Raw genomic sequence first — 17232 nt, 5'->3', positions numbered from 1 at the left:
GCTTCTGTTGATGAAACTAGGTGTAGGAGCCAGCATGAGAATAAAGGGAAAAATCCATCCATCCATTGCCAGACGCCATGTATCCCAAGAAACATTTGGCAAAAATCTAATTTTTGCTAGAAAGAAATTAACAAAATCAATGAAGTCAATGTAAAATATGTTTCTGTTGATGAAACTAGATGCAGGAGTCAGCATGAGAGTAAAAAAAAAAAAGTAAAAAAAAAAAAAAATGGTGAGAGTAAACAGACACAGGCCGATCATGGCAGGGTAATTACCACATCATATTCAGGACAAAGGATAGGGAGGGAGGAAGGTGGAGGCGGGGTAGGGGATCTTCGGTGGGGGTGAGGGGGAATGAGACACCCATAATGCAGGGGAGGTGGTTTGGGGGGTATTATGGTGGGAGGACACACACGCAAAGCAATCATAGCCGGGAAACTGCCACGTCATTCAGTATAAAGGGAGGGTGGAGGAAGATGGAGGAGGAGGGGGTGAGAGGACATGAGATACCCCTCCATATGAATTAGATATGAATTAGATGTGATATTGGTGAGTAATTCATGTGGGAGGGGACAGAGCAGGCTGTATCCAATCAGCCAGAGATAGGTGGAGAAGCAGCTGGAGGGGGGGGGGTCCCCCACAGACCTTGTGAGGGGGCGGGATCATCCTTCCTACCATCTCATCTAATTCTGATTGGGTACGAACCATTTATGTCATAAAAGGGGCTGGCCTAGTGCTCAGCAGTTTCTGACAGACCTACAATCATCAGTCACAGGACTCTACGTGGCAAACTTGCAAACTAATGATCATAAGTCATAGTACAGTAGAAGTCCAATATTTCAGCATCTATGGGACCAGGCAAGTGCCGAAATAGCAAAATTGCCGAATTATCGAAAACCCTACCCACTCAGTACCTTATATGTTTCGGTGAACACTATCATCATTACTCATATCATTACAAATGTGTTTGGAGAGAGTACTGTATACTGTTTGATACCGTACAATACTGTAATGAATACAGTACTATACATGAATATGAAAAATAAAGAAATTAGTGAACATACTGTATATAAATGTAATGGTACAGTAGGCCTACAAGTTCACATGCACTTACCTAAACTTATAGTACTGTAGGTTCCTTATTTACGTATGTACAATATGTACAATATGTACATATGTACAATAGTCAACATCTTATGTGTACACTTCTTGCTAACACCAGTTAACTTTCCACACGTGGAGGCCATTTTCAAAGCACGCAGAAGATGTTTATACTGTTCACAACACACGGCTGGTCCACTCAGGTGTTACAAAGCTCCTGTCTGATGTTACGGTGCTTACAGCACACTCGAATAGTAATTTCAGAGGTATTTCGGTACGAAGTTCACAAAGCACACAGAAGAATCAAGAGAAGTCGGCAGCAGCACAGCAACAACTCGGAAGAATGGCGAAACAGATTCTCTTTCCCATGCTAGACTCACTACATGTTTGTCCTCTCTTTATGCTATAGGAGAAAGAGCTAGCCTCTGAGCTTCATGGCAGTGGTAGACTCGTTCCATCACTTTCACTATCTCACTCACTAAGGCGGGTAAAGGCAGGTAGCTAGCTGGCGAGCCTCATGGAGAATTTCAAGACTGACGAAAAAAATCGGAGAATCTGCCGAACGATCGGAGATTTTCGTAAATGGGACTATTTCTCAATACTGCCGAAATGTCAGATTTGCCGGGGCATTGGATGCTGAAATTTTGGACTTTTACTGTACTTTAGGGGTTATGTATGCCCTACTGAAATACATTACCTAAAATCCAAACACCCATCTGTAGCACATTAATTTTGAACAGTAAAAATCTTCAGTACAATAATCAGTACTGTCCATCTTATCAATACTGTCCATTATCAATTTATGTTGAGACACTAACAGAATATTTAATTTGTACAGGGAAGGACAAACACAATGCTTTGGAAGTTTCCTAATCAAAAGCTGCTGCAGTCCAGTGGACACTTTCTGAGGCAGCTGAAAAGGAGCAGGTAACTATTTTTTTGTATTCTACAATTGAGCACTTGATATTGTATATGTGTCATAGAGTTTAATCCCTTCAAGCTGACATATTTTCCATTTTATGTAGACCACTACAAGACTGTTTATTAACCCCTTAACCGCGGGGTGTCACTTTCGTGACGCTTGGGAGCAAGGGATCATAACGCGGGGCATCACTTTTGTGATTCTATGTTATTTTGAATTTGCCTGTGCTTTCAAGTGGTGGTTTGTATCATCTATCAGTACTGCCAATGTCCAACACTAGTCAGCACTCCTAATCTCATCTGTACTCCCATCCATTGTTGACAGTTTAGCCATTTCTCCCCGTTCTTGACTTCCCTCCCTACCTCCTCTCCATTACCCTCTCCTCTCCCCTGCCCGGCCGTGCTACGCTAAGTAAATCTTCCCTGGATTTTCCACTGATTTCATCCATTGAAATAAGCCCTATGCCCTATTCTTATACCAAATAATATATACAAGAAAGAAATAAGGTAAGTGATAGTGCCATACACCTGGAATTGGCTAATTATCACCTGACAACACCTCATGTGCACTCGTTCACTAATTTTCGATGTTTATTTCCCCTTGAAATATGCCGTATAATCTATTCTCATAATAAAAATATATATAAGAAAGGACATTGAGAGGGCTTTCCCTACGTGCTAAGGGGTCTTTGTATGCAGCATGTGTTAGGAGTGTAATGCTGTATGGCAGTGAGACCTGGGCAGTGAAGGAGGAAGACATTTGCCGGCTCAGACCTACAGAAATGACAATGATTAGGTGGATGTGCAGTGTGTCCCTGCGTCCAAGGCCTGGAGGGGCTGGGTTTACAATGGAAGAGTTGAGAGGTAGGATGGGACTGGAGTGTATTGGTGTTGTGATGAGGAGAGGTAGATTGAGGTGGTTTGGACATGTGGAGAGGATGGGGGATGATAATTGGGTGAGGAAGGTGAGAAGTGTTAATATTGGGGGTGGGGTTATGAGGGGTAGACCGAGAAAGACATGGGACGAGGTCATTAAGTGTGACCTTAGGGTTAAGGGACTGAACAGGGAGGCTGCAATGGATCGTGCAGCGTGGAGAGCCACCATTAGGTGACCAAGGCCGACACATGCAAGCATGTTGGAGCCTTTAAAAACGAAACGAAACGAAAACGAAACGAAGGGAGAAGTCTAAGTGATATTTACATTCACATGGAACTACCTAATTTATTATATATTGTCTAGATTTCCTGCCAATCATTTCATAGCATATATATATATATATATATATATATATATATATATATATATATTAGCAGCTTTCACCCCGCTGACATTGGCAGCGTTGCACTCCCCCTAGGCAGGCCATACCACACTGTATTCAGTTTACTGTCGTCTTTCAAGGTGAAAGCACGTCGGATTCGCGCCTGCCCAATTCTGCCGCTTTTTGGCCCCATGCAAAGGGCCCTGTGACCTCTACCCCCTACTAAACTTCGTGTGGAAACAGGTAAAGGGCTAAGTGACTGCTGTGGAACGTGAACTGGCTAATTTGTAAATGAAAATGATAGACATTGACTACGATCTATCTGGTGAGTAAAACAGTGCAAGTAGAAATGTAAATAATGTGTAAATAATGTGTAAACAGCAAGTGAAAACTATGAATGTAAATATAAGTGAACAGTGGAAAATAGTTTTATAAGTTACCGCAAGTGACAATGCATAACACAGTGTAAGTAAAATAGAAATGTAAATACTGTAATGTAAATAAAATAAAAAATGTAAATAGAAATGTAAATGAGTAGTAATATAAGAATACGAGTATATATACTAGGAGTAATGAAAGTGAAAGTTTCACTCTAGCATGTATGAATACTATGGGTTATGAAAGTGAAAATGAAAGTGACGGATTCACTCTCAACGGTAGTATACAGGACGAGAAAATGAATGCTACATATTTTACTGAAAGAGAAATTGAATGCCTACAGTGACAATAAGCTACTGTTACTGAAGGAAACTTATGGATAAAGACTGTAGTTATATATAAGTGTTTTATATTAATAGAAATATAAAGTGTGAGTGTTTTTATGAATAATAAATGACAGAACACCAGCGGCCAACGATGTCAAGTGGGAAGGTCATACCCGCTCATAATTTTCATTGCTTTTACACTGATTTTTTTTTTGGAGTATGGATTCCAAACTATTTGAGAATCATAGAATAGTGCTTCTAGTGATAATATCAGGCTGTGGTAATCATATTACGGGTTGTCGGGAAGTGTAAAGTGGAGACTTCGTTACCCAACTTCAGAGGTCTTCACAAGTCCTACAGTACTCAACGAAGGCTCAACAAACATCCCAGGAGAAAGCTGAAGGTATGTGCCATATGCATATATAATTATGATATTCTAGGACTAATAACTGATTTTTGGCAAATACTATATTTTTAGAGAGTCTGTCGGAGTTCGAATATGCCCGCGAGAGACGCAGGTCAGGCAAAAACAACCCCGTGGTTTAGGGGTTAAACATAAGAAGAATCTCATATAGCAGGAAAGTCAGTGTGGACTGTATTTAACTCATTTCAGAAAATCTCTCCCAAGGTGACTAAAAGCTTCTGCTGATATAAAAAATAGAATAATAAGAGCTGTTGGCCTTAAGGGGTTAAATAGACACCAGGCTTAAGAGCTGAAAAAGTTTTAAGGTAAAGAAATTTCTCATTTGTCAGTATGAAAATGTTACAGCTTGGCCGGTAAAAAGTAAGACAGAGATATAAAATTTGGATAGTTGAAGTGGATTTGTATAATGAGATAAATTGGAAAAGAAAAGTAAAATGATAATGTATGAAAGGAAAGATGATGACACTAAGATTTTAATATAGGTATGCAGTACAGTACAGCAAGCCCTTATCATAAGTTGCCTTTTTTGTGTAATTTTTTGAAAAGTCCACTGTAAATTTTAAACAGTTCAGTTCTGTTGCTACCCAGTTCCTCTAAATCTGATATATGAGTATTCACAGTTGCACAGAAACAGTTACAGTACACAAAAAACTACAATACAGTATTTTGAAATACATCCCTGAAACCTAATGAGAACTTTTTGTATTATGTAGGGCCGAGAAAAGGCACAGTGAATAGTGGAACAGAAGAGATAAGTTGCTTAAAGTGGGGGATTTTTAGACACATTGCTGTATATGGGAGCTCATCTTTCCTGTCACTTTTTTTAATCTTATTTCCTTTTAAGGTGACTTGATATTGAGTGACAAGCTTAATAGTTTCCTGTAAGCCAGAAATTCATTTATAGTGCTGGATGGTAATCATATAACCAACCCATTAGTATTCCTTCCTTGTCAAGAAGTGGGTTGGCAGAAGGTTAGTGTCATCCATCCATCCAGCATCCAATCCTACGTTGCCCCATGAGGAGCGTAGAAGCATGGGGCTAGGCAAGTTGGTCCTGACATTTAAGATGAGAGTGACCAGCCTCACTCATCCCTGAGTGGCATTACATGAGCTGTAAACTCCAACCATCCCTTGGATATAAACCTTCACCAGCTCAGTCTGACTGGAGTGCCGTAGTTACCCACTAAACCACCAGGCGCCATAATTTGGTTATATGTTTACCACCCAGCATAGTAAATGGTTTCTTGGTGTACAGGAAACCATTCGGCTTGTCACTCAGTGTAGAGTCACCCATAGGCAGAAGGAAGAGGAAAAAATGAAGGAAAGAAAGATAAAAGAGGGAGTGTAAAGTCACCCATAGGCAGAAGTACAGGGAAAGAATGAAGTAAAGAAAGACAGAAGTGGAAGGAAGGAATGGAGGGAGGAGAGGAAAGGGCAGACACCCAAGAGCAGCACTGCACTGAGTGAGTGGATGGTGAGTGCCCCTCCCTGTAAAGCAATTAACTCAGAGACAAATGGCCACCCCTTATGAGATTATGGCATCTGGCTATAGATAGATAGATGTGGGAACTATATTGTGTAAACATGACAGCATGCTGTTGAGTACAAATGTGAGATCATTTCTGGTGAGAAGAGGAACTGGAGATGGCAGTACATTAATCTCATTGTAAGTTGCCTTATTTAATGTTTGTTCTTGCTATTAAGTCCACAGTAAATTTTAGAAAAATTACCTGATAAAGCTCCATTGCTGCATGTACAGCTGATCTGTCAGTTTCCCCTAATAAACAGTAGTGTACTATTCCAGTTGTATGGAAAAAAGTTGTGATATTTTGGATCACATCCCTGACTTACCATGAAGAATGCTTGTATTCTGGAGGGTATGATATTTAGTTTGGAGATATATGAAGACATATGTTCAAAGAATGCATATACAGTATAAGTATCCCTCACATAATGATGGGTTTATAATGCTGAAAATTGAAACATTAAGGAAACACATTGAAAAATGGGTTCATTGAGGATGCATTGCATAGGGTCTCAAGGTGGACTCTACTTAACCCTAAGTCCAAAGCCAACCTAAATATAATTTATAGCCACCCAAAATTTACATATTGTCAATATACAGTAGACCCTCAGTTTGGGCAGCTAATATATCTGGGAATTTTACCACGCAGGTTGAAACTCACAAATCGCACCACTGAAACCCATGTTATATGGCTGCTTGGTGTGGTAAAATCCCCCAATTTTCACAGAGTCCCTCAGGCTGTATTGAAAAACTGAGAAATTTTTATCCCCTTCTGATCATACCTGACATTCATTGTAGTGAGCATACAACCTCTTGGAACACCACTATGCATAAAAAATAGTTATCGGTAATTAATATGTACAAGTGGTAAATAAGTGCCACTCTTTCATCCCAGTAGCAAAAGAAAACCACATCATTCTCCCATCCCTTATCATCATCATGTGGGTTTGAGTGTTTATGAAAGTACAGTACATCATACTTAGAGTGACATTAAACTGACCATACAATGTTACATGCAAATATTTATTGTTTGAAAAGTAGATATTTAATATTGGATGCACAGTATGTATTATAGTAATTATGTACAGTAGGAGAAATTCAGAAATATACAGTCACAACTCATGTTTACAGTTGGGTTACGTCAAGTATGAACTGTTTGCTATTGATGAATTGTAAATTGATGTCAATTTAACATGGGTTCACTGGAGACATCCCATGCTGGGGGTCAAGGGTCACATAACATAAAATCTCAAAAAACATTTTTGTCACCCATTTGAAGTATGCTGTAGGCCAGTCTGAGTCATTACCAAGGGCTTCTCCCAAGACTGGGGGACAACCGGAAGATCTGGGCGATTGCTCCAGGTCGTCAGGAAGAGGTGATGACTGATGGGAAGAGCAAAACAGTGAGGCCAAGGGAGACCTTAGTGGTGTAGCAATTGGGGAGCAATGTGCGTGGCGACAGGAGAGCATTGCAGTGAGGTGGCAGGAGAATGATGTTTCACTGTTTCACGGGCAAAAAAATTCTCTTTCCACTTATTATCACACACTACACTATTCAGCACACACTTGCACTGCATAGCGATGGTGTTTTGATGCTCATATAAACAGAGGGTGGCCATCTTGGCTCGAACATATTTCTATCGGTTTGCACAAGTGTCATGTGTCCACACGGGATCATCATATGCTACCATCACGAAAATCGTATACCAGTTTATGCTATTATTAACGGTAGGTGGGGGCACCCATAATCCATCCACTTAGTGTAGCAGTACTGTTTTTAGGGTAGCTTTACATTGAGTGGCAAGCCAAATGACTTCCTGTAAACCAGGAAATCACTTACAACGCTGATTGGTAACCTTATAACCAACCAACACATGTTCCCTACATGACAACAAGTGGGTTGGCAGAGGGTTAGTGCCCCTTCACAGAAAACAATTAACTAAAGATACGAACAAGAAGCCTCGGACCAGGACTGACCAACAGATGATGACTAAGGACTGAACAAAGTACATGGTACGGATTGCAACATGGAATGCAAGGGGTGCAAATGATGAGGTGAAAGAGAAAGAGATAGTCCAGGTGCTTGAGGGTGCAAAAGTGGATGTATGTGAATTAACTGAAACTGAATGGAGAGGTGAGAGTGTGAGAGAATGGGAGTATGGTTGGGGTATATGTGCAGGAGTGGGTGAGAATGAGAGGGCAAAAATGAGAGTACTGTATGTATTGTTGTGTGCAAGAGATGGAAGGAGAATACAAGTGAGTATGGGTCATTTGGCTAAAGGATTGTGTGGGTAAGATTGAAAGTTGTGGGTGATTGTGTGTGTGTACCTGTATATGCCAATGCAAGGTGGTGCAAGCAGAGTGAAAGATGAGTTCTGGACAAACATGGAAGCGTGCTTGGAAAAGTTTGAAAGGAATGAGAGAGTGTTTTTGATTGGAGATATGAATGGAAAAGTAAGGAATGTGAAGGAGGATGAAGTAGTTGGTGAATGGGGTGTGCCTGCAGAGGTCGATGAGAATGGCAGTGCTCTAGTGAATATTTGTGCCAGGAAGGGGTTGGTGATAGCCAGTACCCTCTTCAGACACGAAATGATCCACAGGTATACATGGCGAATGATGAGAAGGGTGGGTGATGAACTGAATGAATGGAAGGCAGTGATTGATTATGTGTGTGTGAATGACAGAATGAGAAAGCGTAATGAATGAAAGTGCATATAGAGGTTGGGGGAGTGGACTTTCTGATCACCACTTGGTGGTGGTGAGAATCAAGGTTCAAATGAAATGCAGGAATAGAAGAAGGGAAGGACAAGAGGAAGTTGTTCATACAAGGAGGGTGGAAAGGATACAAGAGGATGGAAAAAAGGCAGAATACAAGAGAGAAGTGGAGGAGCGATTGGGTAATTGTGGATTGGAGCAGATGAGGGATGTGGAAGGTATGTGCATTATATTCACAGAGGAAGTCTATGCAGCATGTAAGGTGGTGTGTGGGGTGAAGAGAAGACGAAAGGGTGTGCAAGGAACAGCATGATGGAATGAAGAGGTGAGACAGGCTGTGGCACAAAAGAAGAAAGCATATAGTGAGTGGATGAGAAACAGGGGTGTGAAAGAAGTTGAGAGATGGAAGAGAGAGTTATATGCAGCGAGGAACAGAGAGGTGAAAAGATTGTTAAGAGTGAGAGAGTCAGGACTCTAAAATATCATAACACACTACATAATAGCTAGTAATGTATATACTGTATGTAATATATACGTTAGATGAAAGTCATGCCTGGGCGAGAGAGCTAGAGGAAATAATGTTCGCTCATTCTGAGTTAGGAAGTTCAAAACACAGCAAAGTGTGATGCTTGATTGGGAAGTCCCCAGGCTAGGGAAGGTCTCAAACACTCGTGCCCTTGCACGTGACACAACTGGTCATATACAGGAGAAGTTGGAGAGACAGGGCAGACAGGGTTTAGGAGAGAACAGAGATGGTGAGGAGAGGAGGAAGGAACACGTGGGGTTAGCCAGTAACCGCTCTCACCTCAGCACATTCTTGTGAGACTCACTATTACTCACCTTAGTACAGTATTACTCTTGAGATATTCCCTTTCATGAAAATAAACTGCAATCACACCCCAGACTCATCTTTATCTTTCTCTTGTCATGTACGACAAGTACAACAAACATTTTCTTCTTTCACAAAATCCCTACAAATGAACACACTGTTACCATAATTCAGCGACATAATTCAGTGTGTGGAATTCCTGAGCCTGGGGACTTTCTGATCAGGCGTCACACTTTGCAGTGTTCTGAAATTCCTAATTCAGAATGTGCGAACGTTATTTCCTCTAGTCCTCTTGCCCAGGCATGACTTTCATCTAACCTCTAAATTACATATATACGTTACTAGCGGGAAGCATGGGGGAGAGATAGTAGCAGAATGGATGTGGAAAATGTGCAGATTGGCCTGGGAGGAAGGTAAAGTCCTGGAGGATTGGAAGTCAGGTATAATTATTCCCTTGTACAAAGGAAAAGGGGGAAAAAGAAGTGTGTGGTAATCATAGGGGCATTTGTCTTCTTAGTATAATAGGAAAAGTGTATGGTAGGATACTTATTGACAGAGTTAGAAAAAGAACAGAGGAATTAGTTGGAGAACAGGGAGGCTTTAGGAAGGGAAGAGGTTGTGTAGATCAGATATTCATTCTTAGATCATTAGTGGAAAAGTTTCTAGAGAAGGGAAAGAAGTTGTATGCGGCTTTCATGGATTTAGAGAAAGCATATGACAGGGTGGATAGACAAGGATTGTGGAAAGTATTAAGAATACGTGGAGTAGATGGGAAGTTGTTGAATGTTGTGAAGAGTATGTATGATGGTGCTAAGGCTGCAGTGCATGTGGATGGTGAACCGACTGAATTTTTCTCTTTGAAGGTTGGGTTGAAACAGGGATGTGTCAGGTTTCCATGGATGTTCAATCTGTACATGGATGGGGTAATAAAAGATGTACAAGGTAGGGTAGTGGATGTTGGAGTGGCCCTGGTGAGAGAGGATAGTGTTTGGAAACTCCCTGTACTGTTGTTTGCAGATGATACTGTGTTGTTGAGTGAAGACAAAGGAGAGCTGCAAGGCTTGGTGGATGAGTTTGGGAGAGTGTGTAAGAAACGGAATCTAAAGGTGAATGTAGGGGAGAGTAAAGTGATGGTCTTTGAGAGAGGTGAAGTCAGTGAATGTACAGTGAGATTGGATGGTAAGGAATTGGAAAATGTGGGTACGTTTAAGTACTTGGGTAGTGTGATGAGTAAGGATGGAGGTTTGGAGGGTGAAGTGCTTGAAAGGGTACAGCAGGGAAGAAAGGTTGCAGGTTCTTTGAAAGCAGTGATAAGAAACAGGGAAGTGAGCATGGAAGTGAAAAAGTTACTACATCACAGTATTGTGATGCCAACTCTTACGTATGGAAGTGAAGCTTGGACGTTGCTGGAATGACACAAGCCAAGAGTGAGAGCAGTGGAAATGAGTTATTTAAGAGGAGCCTGTGGAGTCACATGGAGAGACAGGCTGACAATTGAGGATATAAAGGAGTGTTGTGGTGTGGATGTGGATGTGATAGGAAGCGTTAGGAGGAATACACGGAGGTGGTTTGGCAATGTGAGAGGATGGAGGGTGAAAGACTGACGAAGAGAGTGTATGTGAATGAGGTGGAGGGGGGAAGAGGGAGGGGGAGGCCGAGGATGAGATGGAGGGATGGGGTGGAGAGGTATATGAGAGAGGGGGGTGTGAGTTGGGAGCAGGGCAGTAAAATGGCGGGGGACAGGGTGACGTGGAGGCGATTTGTTTGTGGCCACCCTGAACGGGATTGAGGCGTCTGGCAATAGATAGATAGATAGACGTTACTAGCTATTATGTAGTGTCTTGTGCTATTTTAGAGTCCTGGCAAGGGTAAGGAGAGAGTGGGTGAGGAATTTTGAAGGAATTTGAGTGTGAAGTGGAGAGAATGTAAAAAAATTTTCTGGAAAGGGTTAAAGAGAGTCAGACAGGGTGTTGAAGAAGTTAGTCAGGGAGTGAAAGATAAAAATGGTAGATTAGGAGTGGAGAAGGGAGAAAAAGTGAGCAGATGGAGAGAACACTTTCAGGGATTGTTGAACGTAGAGAATGAAAGCAATGCGAGTATAAGTGGCTAGGGAATGGCTGGGTGACGGAGGAATGTGAGAAGAGAGGAAGAGATCAGTAGGATGAAAGTTGTGGAAGCAATGAAGAAAGTTAAAATGGGGAAAGCCCCAGCAGTTGATGGTGTGTGATGAAATGCTGAAGCATGGGGGAGAGATAGTAGTAGAATGGATGTGGAAGATGTGCAGATTGGTGTAGGAGGAAGATAGAGTCCTGGAAGATTAGAAGTCAGGTACTGTATAATTTTTCCCCTGTACAAAGAAAGAGGGGGGAAAAGAAGTGTGTGGTGATCATAGGAGCATTTGTCTTCTAAGTGTAATAGGAAAAGTGTATGGTAGGATTCTTATTGACAGAGGAATTAGTTGAAGAAAAACAGGGAGGTTAAAACCTCTTTAGGAAAGGAAGAGGTTGTGTAGATCAGATATTCATTTTTAGGTCTTTAGTGGAAAATTTTCTAGAGAAGGAAAAGAAGTTGTATGTAGCCTTCATGGATTTGGAGAAAGCATATGAAAGGTGAATAGACAAGGATTGTGGAAAGTATTAAGAATATATGGAGTAAATGGGAAGTTGCTGAATGCTGTGAAGTGTATGTATGAGGGTGCTAAGGCTGCAGCGTGTATGGATAGTGAACTGAGTGAATTTTTCTATTTGAAGGTTGAGTTGAAACAGGGATGTGTCATGTCTGCAAGGTTGTTCAGTCTGTATATGAATGGGGTTATAAAAAAGATACAAGGTAGGGCAGTGGATGTAGAAGGTGCCCTAATGAGAGAGGACAATGTTTGGAAACTCCCTCTACTGTTGTTTGCAGATGATACTGTGTTGTTAAGTGAAGGTGAAGGGGAGCTGCATGGCTTGGCGGATGAGTTTGGGGGAGTGTGTATGAAACGGAATCTAAAGGTAAATGCAAGGAAGAGTAAAGTTATGGTCTTCAAGAGAAATGAAGTCAGTGAATGTACAGTGAGGTTGGATGAGGAGGAAATGGGAAGTGTGAGTGTGTTTAAGTACTTGGGTAGTGTGATGAGTAAGGATGGAATTTTTAGAGGGTGAAGTACTTGAAATGGTACAGCGAGGAAGAAAGGTTGCTGGTTCCTTGAAAGCAGCAAGGAGGCGAAAAAGTCACTGCATGATAGTATTGTGATAACAACTCTACCCTATGGAAGTGAAGCATGGAACCTGTTGGAGGGACAGAAGACAAGATAGAGAAGAATGGAAATGAGTTTTTTGAGGGGACCATGTGGAGTCATATGGAAAGACAGACTGACAAATGAAGAAGTGAAGGAGCTTTGTGGCATGGATGTGGATGTGATAGGAAGAATTAGGAGAAACACATTGAGGTGGTTTGGCCATGTGGAGAGGATGGAGAGTGAGAGACTGATGAGGAGAGTGTATGTGAGTGATTTTTTTTGGAGGGGAGAGGGAGGGGGAGGCCAAAGATGAGATGAAGGGATGGAGTGGAAAGGTATATAAGGGAAAGGGTGTGAACTGGGAGCAGGGCAGTGAAATGGCGAGGGATAGGGTGACATGGAGGCGATTTGTTTGTGGCCACCCCTTACGGAATTAAGGCATCAGGCAATTGGTAGATAGATAAATAGTTAACAGATATCTGGGTATAAGTTTTCATAGATCATTTTAGCAATTAATCACATACCAGACATTTGTCTACTGGGTCGTGACTGTGATTAATATTTTGCACTGCCGTCATCTAGTGAAGTAACATCAGCAGACATAACTGTGGATTTAGCTGAATTCAGTATCTCTGACTTATCACCTAGAGGTAGGTGAAAAACTGTCTTGGTGGCAAAAAGTCACAAAAAGCTTAGTTGAAAGAAGAAAAAGTACATAGTGAGTGGTATTAATGAGGTGAGAGAGATGAGAGGCAGATGAGTGATGTGTTTTGTGTGTGCAGGGCGGGGAGGGGGAGTAGGTGATTGAGTGTAAATAGACCATTTCACATCTCATAATTTTAGCCATGTTGATTTATGATCATTTGTTTCAACAAAAAACTTAGATGAAAAAAGAAAATGTACATAGTGAGTAATGGCAGTGAAGTGAGAGAGAAAAGAGGTAGGTGATGAGCAATGTGTATGAGCCTCTGTGTGCATACTTGCATGTGTATAGCCAGCTGATTGATTGTAACTGGATCATTTCATGTCCTGTAATTTTTGTGGTGTTGAAATATGATGATTTGTTTTTGAAAAATCCCACAAAAAGACAGTGTTTTATTTATTGTTTTTACATTGTACATCAGTAACTGTACTGGTATCTTTATTATCTTGTGTCTCTCAAGTACCAAACCAGTTTATCCCTTTGAGATATTAATAATAATAATAATAATAATCTGGCCTTTTGTTTCTCAAAAGCGCCAGTTCTTCCTTTTGGGAATTCACTAGCGCTCGACACACATACATTATTTTTACAATTACAAGAATTGTGACATTTCTTGTATATAATACAAGCTACATCATATATACATGAAAGTGGCAATAATTAACCCCTTAAACGCGGCCGTGTACAGTCACTCCCCCCCGAGTGGCGGGGTTGTATCGCGGTCTGAGTACCTGTAGGAAAATATTCGCCAAAAATCAGAGATTAACCCTAGAACATTATATTTGGTATGGCAGATAGTACTTACATTCAGTTTTCTCCAGAGACAGGTGTTGAGCCTTCGTGGACTACCCAAGGACTTGTGGAGACTTGCAAAGTTGGGTAACCAAATCTTCACTTTCACACCTCCAGCAACCTGGTTTCCCCTCTACCACAGCCTCATTCTGTCACAGTAAACTTTATACTACAACGTAAAGGTAGTTAGGAATCCGTATTTGTACAATAAGCACTGAAAATAAGGCTAAAATCAATGGAGCGTACGGCCGACATGCAATGCGGCGGCGGTCTTCCCGTCACTCAACAAACATTTCCATTTTCACAGCTAAAAACATGTATACTGTACTACATTATTTTCAATCATGTTACTTCCCAAAAGATCACCACGGCGCGATTTTTATTCTGCCTTACGCCCGTCACTTTATTCTCGTTCCTGTCGGCCGCTTGCACTGACTCGGAAGAGCTAGAACTCGCCATAATGTCACTGTGAAAACCTGCGGTAAACTGACGCTAAACAGGGGCAAACCGTGAGAAAAAAAGCTAGTGTTACAACTGGGGAAACAAGCGTTTCCTATTAGCATAAACTGCTTGTGAGAGGAGAGCGTAGATTTACAGTTCTGAGCACTCAGAGTGCTGCCATGTATCACAGCCAGGCTGGCAGGGGCCGTGGTGGGGGGGGGACGGGAAAAACGCGATACTTGGCAACAACGGAGGTCAGTGGTACAAAGGTCAAGTGTGCTAAAAGTAGCTAAAGGGTGGTGGTACTGATAGACAATACTAGCTGGAGCCTTCCTGCCCGCGGTTATTCAAAATTTACTAGAATCGCAAACGCGACGCTCCGCTGTTATGTCCTTTTTGCCGAGCGTCGCAAACGCGACGATCCGCGTTTAAAGGGTTAAACCCTTTAATCATCCATCACAGTACCTCTCTTCAGGTCATAGCATTTCGAAAAAAGAAAGGCTTTCAGCTGTCTCTTAAAGGATTCAACAGTAGAGAGTTGTCATATGGACAATGGCAGTCTGTTATATAATCTAGGGGCTCTATATGCAAAAGAACAATCAGAGAAAGATGACTGGTGAATGGCTCCTGGCTCATCAAGACACAAGGAATCATATTCACTGCGTAACATCACACCTGGGCGTGCCGATGGGAGTTTTAACAATTCAGCAAGATACTTCGGTTCACCAGACTTAAGAACCTTGAATGTAATAAGACACAGTTTAAATTCAGTTACAACAATTTGGAGTGTGATTGATTTAAGGCAAGTTCCATTAGAACTTATCTCATGTTAAATTGATGTCCCACTGTATTAAACACCTTTCAGCATTGTGTTATTGTTGTTGCTTTAGGGTTTGCTGCTGGAGGTGTCAGTAAATCAGCCTCAAGGCTGCAGACAGGGGCCAACTTCTGGGATTCTTCTGGGCAGACTTTTTATTTTTTATATTTTTATGTGTTTACTGGCCCAGGTCGGGGTTTTTCATTCCACACAATTTGTGTTTATCACAGATTGGTCCTGTGTACATCAAATGTCTACTGTAAGCCATTGAGATGATAAGGAAATTTAAAACATACCAGTACAATACTGAAAAAAGACACTGAGTTGTGTGCTGCACTGAACTTATCAATCAAATAATAGCTGGGTATCATTAGCTGGAGAAGTGTGTATAAAAATATGAATTTTTTAAGTGAAATAGTGTTAACCAAAACAATGATAAGCAAGGGCTACTTTTTTAAAAAGTGCTAATGAGAGCATTGGAGGTGAGACTGTTGAGTTCATTCTTGAAAGAGGAAACCTTTTAGGGGCACGGATGTAAAGAGTACAGTACTACAGTAAGTTCAGCAGAGAGAAGGAAGAGGAGGAGGAGTGAAGGAGAGTGGGACAGATAGTCTGGAGGTGGCTTTGTGACAGCCATCCATTACTGGGGAATTTGCAGGGGGGGGAGGGAACAGGGTGTCATAGATGATGATAAAAAAAATTTCCAGTATGTATGAAGCACTAAATCTACCTTTTTCCAGGTTAACAAGATGTGGTGGTGTACAGCACAGCCAGATGCATCGTGAACATCCACCCACATGCAGTGACCAAAATGGTGCTGGCTTAATACAAAATTATGTAAGAAAAAATTATAAAGAGGGAAACAATGAGAAGTTTAAATATAAGAAGCAAGTCAGTACACTTGTCGGCCTTGTGGGTACAGCTGTGTTGCTGAGTGGGGGATCAGTGTTCAGTGAAGCAAAGGATGAGGATTTACCAGACCCAGACTCAGCAGACACATTAAGTAAAGACCATGTAGATCACAGTTTACAGGTTGGAAGAGATGTGGTTAGCACTGAGAGACCTGCTAAGAAAATTAAAGTTACTTTTATTGACACACACAACCCCAAATTGAGAAATGCACAGAAATTGCACTTAACCAGTTACAAGGACCACTATGATGGTAGGAATTGCCACCACAGTGATCCTTCCACCTGCCTTAATAAGTTTGAGGCAGAAAGGCTAGCAAGGAAGTTACTAAAACAACGGATGCAGGAAGTTGGAGCACCAGGCATGGTGGTGGCGGTAACAGTGAATGGCAAGACTGTGTGGACTGAGGGTAAGCTGCACTAACATTTTTTTGAGTGTATCCCCCTTACAGTGAAGAAAATTGCATTGGCACTTGTACCTTGTGAAAGACTTTGTTGCATATCATGAGCTCTTCCTCAAGTGTGGGAGGTCCAGTCGTAATCTCTACGCTTCAAAGTATAATGGTAATTTTTCGCTTATTCTTGCTCCACTGGACTGTTTTATTCAGCTGATGGGAGGTATCTTGGAGCCAAGGGATTAATTTAAAGTTTGTCAATTCCTTTTGGTTAGAGAAGTTTGTCTGAAGATGAATAATATTTTATGAAGAGAGCAAGAACAACAGTAACAGCAAAATATGTTATAGGATTAGAGAGTTTGTTAAATACAGTAAGATTTCTTACTGATTTCTGCAGTAAATGACAGTACAAGGCTTTCATTGTAGTGAAAGGTTAAGATGTCCCTAGGGTGAATAATATTGTCTGATAAAAGCTGTC

The 17232-nt window shown here is 41.3% G+C and overlaps 1 protein-coding gene across 1 annotated transcript in view; it reads left to right on the top strand.

The window, feature by feature from the left end:
- LOC145415661 (serine beta-lactamase-like protein LACTB, mitochondrial) overlaps positions 1 to 17232 on the top strand; it is a 235181-nt gene that overhangs the window by 11598 nt on the left and 206351 nt on the right. The window contains exons 2-3 of the mRNA XM_080284877.1: positions 1940 to 2028; positions 16192 to 16769. Of these exons, the coding sequence (XP_080141003.1) occupies positions 1955 to 2028; positions 16192 to 16769 (652 nt within the window). The 5' untranslated portion in view covers positions 1940 to 1954. The remainder of the gene's footprint in view (positions 1 to 1939; positions 2029 to 16191; positions 16770 to 17232) is intronic.

Source organism: Coenobita brevimanus, chromosome 103 (genome assembly GCF_032717465.1).
Source record: "Coenobita brevimanus isolate Jiangsu-jjx chromosome 103, ASM3271746v2, whole genome shotgun sequence".
NCBI classification, from domain to species: domain Eukaryota; kingdom Metazoa; phylum Arthropoda; class Malacostraca; order Decapoda; family Coenobitidae; genus Coenobita; species Coenobita brevimanus.
Note: the sequence above shows the minus strand (reverse complement) of the source record. Positions and strands in the feature narration are given on the sequence as shown.